Consider the following 7,402-nt stretch of genomic DNA (forward strand, 5'->3'; position numbering starts at 1 on the left):
CGAATCAAAAACAAAAATTGCTGGAAAATCTCAACTGATCTGGAAGCATCAGCGGAGAGAAATCAGAGTTAACCTTTTGGCTCCAGTTCTGAAGAAGGGTCACTGGACCCAAAACATTAACTCTGATTTCTCTCCACCGATGCTGCCAGACCTGCTGAGATTTTCCAGCAATTTTTGCTGTTGTTAAAAATCTTCTTTTTCTTCTGGATAGGAGTTGGAGAGAGGCATCACAACTTGGTATGGCAACTGCTCTGCCCAAGGCCACAAGAAAATGCAGAGAGTTGTGAACACAGGCCAGTCTATCACACAAACCAGCCTCCCATCCACTGAATCTGTCTACCCTTCCCACTGCCTCAGGAGAACAGCCATCATCACAGACCCATCCCACCCCAGTTATACTCTCCTACAGCCTCTTCCATTGGGCAGAAGATATAAAAGTTTGAAAACACATTCCAACAGATTTAAGAATAGTTTCTTCCTTGGTCTTACTAGACTTTTGAACAGATCTCATATATTAGAGTTATCTTTCTCTGTACTTCCTCTGTAGCTGTAATACTATATTCTGCATTCTGTTCTATTACCATGAAGTAATTATGTAAAGTATGATTTGCCTGGATAGCATGCAGAACTCTACCTTTCACTATATTATGCGACAATATTAAAATCAAATCAAATTTCTGTCAATTTACCCACTGATGGAGCAAGACTCTAACTCTGTCAATTGATGTTGGTCACTCAATGGCCCAAAGCATCTCCCTCCCACTTTCAGGCCCAGCCAATCCCAAACTCAACCCCGGCTTGTCCTAGAAGAGTTGAGTGATGGATGGATAAACGGTAGCATTTCCATGCGAAACTCATGCCTGTGGTGGAATTGGTGCACCTAAGGTCAGCACTGCACAAAACGTTTCATTTCAGCACACGGTATATGCTCCGAACTGTTACTTATTTGATCAGGATTATTTGTTCCATCAGAAACCAATTGCCTCTAGCCCATGAATCCCTCGCTCTCTAACAGAAAGAAACTGTACTCAGATCATCCTTCTCTAAAACTCACTATCACAGTCGCAAGGACTAAAGATCAAGTAAGGGGTTCTGTAACAGGGTCCCGAAGAATGAGAACAAGGAGTCAAGTCACAGTATGATCCAGGGAATCTGAATGTCCCAGAAACTTGCACACTTTTCCTTTAGACCTCAATTTAACAAAGAAGGAATTTGAGATCCTGGGCCAGCACATTTTAATGTAGCGTCCAGAGATTCTCTAGGTCTTGATTCTAGAAGGTGTAATCCAGGGCTTTCTTTCACTGGCCACCAGTCCCGAATGAGTTTATAATAAAAAGGGAAGTGGAGAGCAGGGTTCAATGAGTCAATTTTGTTTGGAAATATAAGCAAGCAAGATGGAACTGTCTCTTTAAACTGGGAGACGGAATATTCTAGATGAGGGTGTTACTCAGATCCACTTTCACAGGCAGAGGTCCCACATTCTCCTCCTCCTGCTCCCTGAGAGACATGGTGATGAGGGGAGTCAATCCATATGAAGGAGTCTTCTCCATCCCATCTTGATCACCGTTAATGCTCAGAGGCTACAAATCAGGGTGAGAGAGAGAGAGAGAGACAGACAGACAGAGAGAGAAAGAGACAGAGAGAGAAAAAAAAAGACAAATCACTCACAGTGAGAAATGACAGTATCCCATCAAACACCCCCAGGACAGGGACAGCACGGGGTTAGATACAGAGTAAAGCTCCCTCTACACTTTTCCCCCATCAAACACTCCCAGGATAGAGACAACATGGGGTTACATAGAGAGTAAAGCTCCCTCTACACTTTCCCCTATCAAACACTCCCAGGACAGGGACTGCATGGGGTTAGATACAAAGTAAAGCTCTCTCTACACTGTTCCCCATCAAACACTTCCAGGGATAGGGACAGCACCGGGTTGATTGGTTAGCTCTCTCTAAACTTTTCAATTGAAAATAAAGCTTTCTCTACCCTGTCTTCAACAAACACTCCAGGAGATGAATAGCACAGGGTTAGACGCAGAGTAAAACATCCTCTACTCTTTCAACTGAAATTAAAGCTCCCTTTCCTCTTTTAAACTGAAAGTAAAGATTCCTTGTCACTTTTCCCAGGAAACACTCCTAGAACACAGAAAGCACAGGGTTAGATATAGAGTAAAGCTTACTCTACTCTTTATCCAATGTAAAGCTTCCTTAATGCAGTACCCACCAAACAATCCCAAGATTGATACAGTATGAGATTAGTTACAGAAAAATGCTCTCTTTACTGTTTAAACTGAAAGCAAAGTTTCCTCAACACATTTGGTACCAAACATTGCCAGAGCAGGGACAGCACTGGTTAGACACAGAGTAAAACATCCCTACGCTTTTAAACAAAGCAGAACTCGCCCTTGTCTTTGAACAACGTAAATCTTTCTCTACACTTTTAAACTCAAAATAAAGCTTTCCTTCACACTGTCTACATTAAACACTGCCGGGATAAGTTTGGAGTTAACTTTTTTGAACATTATTTTAACTGAATTGATGTTTTAGAACTGCAACATTCTGGGATTTGTCTTTCAATCAATACTCATATCAGTCCGTAAACTATTAAAAAAAAAAGTTGAGTAAATTGTAAAATATACCCAGTGTCTCCCAGAACAGAATGATTGAGGTGAATGAGTGATCAGCTCGAATTCCCAATAAACAATCCAAGTACAGAGATGTAATTCCTTTCTTTCTGTGAACAGTTTGAGTCCCCAGGTGATAAAAGTGATATCATGATGACTGATACAGCCAATAGCAGACCTGACAAAACATATCAACCAAGAAAGAGATGACTGAAGGGTGATGTGACAGAAGTATTTTGGGTATGAATTAACTCCACACAATAATATTCACAAAGACGTTTCCATCAGTGAGGATACTAAAATTAGGCACCATAAATGTAAAGGATGTCCTGGAGAAAACTGATTGAGAATTCATAAGAAACATTCTTACCAGAGAAGGGTGTGAATGTGGAACTCCCAAAGGGAGTGGTGAAGGTAACAGAGGAGATTTTATTTGTAAGGAATCTGGATAAACTAATGTGTGGAAATAGGACAGGGTTATAACAGGAGTTAAGGAAGGTTGGAGGAGAAGTGAATGAAGCACAAACACCAACATGACATTGGCGAGCCACGGGGCTGGTTTTTGCACTGGGTCTCAGAATCATTCAGCATAGAATAGAACCTTTGGCCCATCGATTGTGAATGCCATGGAACTCACCTGGGATTTCACATGTTGCTCAGGAGCAGTTACTAAACTGGCACAGCTCAGCCACAGCATCACCAGGATAGACAGCACGAGGCAGGCAGCTAGGATCCAGCGGGGTAGGCCCGAACGCCTGGGGGAGCAACACACAGAGCAGGTCAGGAAGGCTGAGCCAACAGCCACCTACCTTCCAGCCCATTAGCAGCTGAAAGTTGAACAATCCACCGTCACAAAGACATGACACATTTCAGAGAGGCCTGAGTGTCCAAAGCTTCACTTCAGAGACCGGAGTGTGTATTCCAAGCTGACAGTGCCAGTAAGGCCTGAGGGAGTGCCGCACTGTCAGAGGGTCAGTGCTGAGAGAGTGCCACACTCACAGAGGGTCAGTACTGAGGGAGTGCCGCACCGTCAGAGGGTCAGTGCTGAAGGAGTGCCACACTGACAGAGGGTCAGTGCTGAAGGAGTGCCGCACTGACAGAGGCTCAGTACTGAGGGAGTGCCGCACTGTCAGAGGGTCAGCGCTGAAGGAGTGCCACACTGTCAGAGGGTCAGTGCTGAAGGAGTGCCGCGCTGACAGAGGGTCAGTGCTGAGGGAGTGCCACACTGACAGAGGGTCAGTGCTGAGGGAGTGCCGCACTGACAGAGGGTCATTGCTGAGTAAGCGCCTCACTGTCCAAGGACCTGATTTTCGGATTAAACATTTAACCCAGGGTAATGTCTGTCTTCTAAATATAAAAAAGTAAAATAAATTCCAAGGCCACAATTTGAAAGAAGACCAGGAAGCTCTCCATGTGACTTAATGAATATCTTTCACCTCATGGCTTTTTAGAGTCATAGAGATGTACAGCATGAAAACAGATCCTTCGGTCCAACTCGTCCATGCCACCCAGATATCCTAACCTAATCTAGCTCCATTTGCTAGCATTTGGCCCATATTCCTCTAAACCATTCCTATTCATATATCCATCCAGATGCCTTTTAAATGTTGCAATTGTACCAGCCTCCATCACTTCCTCTGGCAGCTCATTCCATACCCGTACCACCCTCTGCATGAAAAAGTTGTCCTTAGGTACCTTTTAAACATTTCCCCTCTCACCCTAAACCTATGCCCCCTAGCTCTGGACTCCCCCACCCCAGGAAAAAGACTTTGTCTATTTATCCTATCCATGACCTTCATGATCTTATAAACATCTATAAGGTCGCCCCTCACCCTCCGATACTCCAGGGAAAATAGCCCCAGCCTATTCAGCCTCTCCCTGTAGCTCAAACTGTCCAACCCTGGCAACATCCTTGTAAATCTTTTCTGAACTCTTACAACTTTCACAACAGTCTTCCTAAAACAGGAAGACCAGAAGTGCACACATTATTCCAAAACTGATGAAGGACTTTTGCCTGAAACGTCGATTTCGCTGCTCCTTGGATGCTGCCTGAACTGCTGTGCTCTTCCAGCACCACTAATCCACAATCTGGTTTCCAGCATCTGCAGTCATTGTTTTTACCTTATTCCAAAAGTGGCCTACCCAATGTCCTGTACAGCTGCAACATGACCTCTCAACTTCTATATTCAATGCTCTGACCAATAAAGGCATACATACTAAACGCCTTCTTCACTATCCTATTTACCTGCAACTCTGCTTTGAAAGAACTATGAATCTGCACTCCAAAGTCTCTTTGTTCAGCAACACTCCCCAGGACCTTCCCATTAAATGTATAAGTTCTGCCCTGATTTGCCTTTGCAAAATGTGGCACCTCACAGTTATTGAAATTAAACTCCATCTGCCAGTCCTTGGCCCACTGGCCCACCTGATCAAGATCCTGTTGTACTCTGAGGTAATCTTCTTCACTGTCCACAACACCTCCAATTTTGGTGTCATCTGCAAACTTACTAACTATCCCTCCTATGTTCACATCCAAATCATTTATATAAATGACGAAAAGTAGTTGACTCAGCATCAATCCTTGCAGTACACCGCTGGTCAGAGGCCTCCAGTCTGAAAAGCAATCCTCCACTATCACCCTCTAAGCCACTACCTTTAAGCCAGTTTTGTATCCAAATGGCTAGTTCTCCTGTATTCCATGTTTATTTTTCCCAGGATGTTTCTGAATGGGAACAACTTACAAAAACCTCTCCCAGTAAGCGGGTACAGCGTCAGGAATTCCCAAAAGGATTGAGGTGGGCATCAGTTGGCGCTCTTAGTGCATCTATCAGCAGATCCTCGGGGTGTGCTCCAACCTCATGACACTCCATATGGAGACATCCAGGCTTTAAGCTGTTAGTGTCTCTCTCATACACTCCTTTGGCATTTGGACACTGCATGTGCCCAGGATCAGGAGCTGATGGTACAGTCTGGGGGAGGTATTTAGAGACTCTGTTGTCAGCTCTCACCCTCCCCATGGGCTGTGATTTGGAAGTGATATCCCTCCAAATTTTCCCGAACAAATCCCTGCTGTACTCCATAAACTGGGACTAATGCTCATCCCTTGTTTGCCACTCCATTGCCAAAGAGAGACTATCCAATTGCCCCAGTTCACCCGAAATTTTTTTAGATTAGATTCCCTACAGTGTGGAAACAGATCCTTTAGCCCAACCAATCCACACCAACCTTCCGAAGAGCAACCCACCCAGACCCACCCACCTCTGACTAAATGACCTAACTCTATGGGGCAATTTAGCATGGCCAATTCACCTGACGTGCACGTCTTTGGACTGTGGGAGGAAACCCACACAGACACGGGGGGAATGTGCAAACTCCACACAGACAGTCACCCGAGGCTGGAATTGAACCTGGGACCCTGGTACTGTGAGGCAGCAGTGCTAACCACTGAGCCACTGTGCCGCAATTTGAGCTCAAGTCTTTTCCCAGAGGTGGGGGAGTTCAGAACTTGAAGGCATAGGCTTAAGGGGAGGGGAGAAAATTTAAAAGGGACCCAAGGGGCAACGTTTTCACACAGAGGGTGGTGCGTGTATGGAATGAGCTGCCAGAGGAAGTGTTTAAAAGGCATCTGGATGGGTATATGAATAGGAAGGGTTTAGAGGGATATTGGCCAAGTGCTGGAAAATGGGACTAGGTTAATTTAGGATACCTGGTCGGTATGGACAAGTTGGACTGAAGGGTCTGCTTCCGTGCTGTACATCTCCTGACTCTATGCTCTAGTAATGGCCTTGAGCCTGGAGACAGATAGACAAAGGAATTCTGTTATGGTGCCTGGACCAGACCAGGTGGAGATGGGAGGTGAGGGGGTGCATGTTCTCCATATTTGATACATGTTACTGTCTGGGTTTGTCAGGAATGTAGTTAAAGCAGTTGCCTGGCAACATTGCATCTTGCAGTGATCTCTCATACCGTGACATGCAGCCCAGGAAATCGTGTTGAGATGGTGATCCCTCTTGACGTACAGGTGCCTGTTTAAACTCGGGGTCTGGTCTCGCACTGACTCTCTTCTCCGCACCATGACGTACAGCTGTAAGGAATGAGGAACATTCTGAGTGTGGGTTAACATTCCTGGTTGGCAGAATATCTGTAGCTAGTATCTGGAGTGTGCAAGTAGGGGTCAGTGATGTCAGTTACACACACAATGAAAATATTGAGAGGGATTCCAAGCCCAGGTCAGGGTCAGAGTACCACATAGCAAGGGAACCAGAGTTCTCAACTCTGTTTAACTCTGTCTGCTCGCTATTTACTCCCTTCATTTCACACAGTGAACAGTTTCCCCGAATCTGAGAGAGTCTGCCTCATGCAAATTAATTCAGAATTTAAAACCCTTCTCTCTGTGACCACACCCCCAACCCAACCCCCTACTCCCAAGAGCCAGACACACACAGTCATTTCCGATATCTCACTCCCCTCTGTCACAAGGCTTGTAAATTCCAGGCTCAAACTGGGAATTGAGCTCACTGTCAAGACTGACACTCCCTGTGCCGCACGGTCCGAGGGTCAGTGCTGAGGGAGCGCCGCACTGTCCGAGGGTCAGTGCTGAGGGAGCGCCGCACTGTCCGAGGGTCAGTGCTGAGGGAGCGCCGCACTGTCCGAGGGTCAGTGCTGAGGGAGCGCCGCACTGTCCGAGGGTCAGTGCTGAGGGAGCGCCGCACTGTCCGAGGGTCAGTGCTGAGGGAGCGCCGCACTGTCCGAGGGTCAGTGCTGAGGGAGCGCCGCAC

The 7,402-nt window shown here is 46.0% G+C and overlaps 1 protein-coding gene across 1 annotated transcript in view; it reads right to left on the minus strand.

Moving 5' to 3' along the window:
• Window positions 1–546: 546 nt before the first annotated feature.
• The window catches only part of tmem59l (transmembrane protein 59-like), a 38,696-nt gene continuing 31,840 nt past the window's right edge, over window positions 547–7,402 (minus strand). Inside the window, exons 7-9 of the mRNA XM_043720689.1 lie at window positions 6,591–6,708; window positions 3,262–3,379; window positions 547–1,580 (exon numbers count right to left, since the gene is read on the minus strand). Coding sequence (XP_043576624.1) covers window positions 1,431–1,580; window positions 3,262–3,379; window positions 6,591–6,708 — 386 coding nt within the window. The 3' untranslated portion in view covers window positions 547–1,430. The remainder of the gene's footprint in view (window positions 1,581–3,261; window positions 3,380–6,590; window positions 6,709–7,402) is intronic.

The sequence above is a fragment of the Chiloscyllium plagiosum genome, chromosome 31 (assembly GCF_004010195.1).
Source record: "Chiloscyllium plagiosum isolate BGI_BamShark_2017 chromosome 31, ASM401019v2, whole genome shotgun sequence".
Lineage (NCBI taxonomy): Eukaryota > Metazoa > Chordata > Chondrichthyes > Orectolobiformes > Hemiscylliidae > Chiloscyllium > Chiloscyllium plagiosum.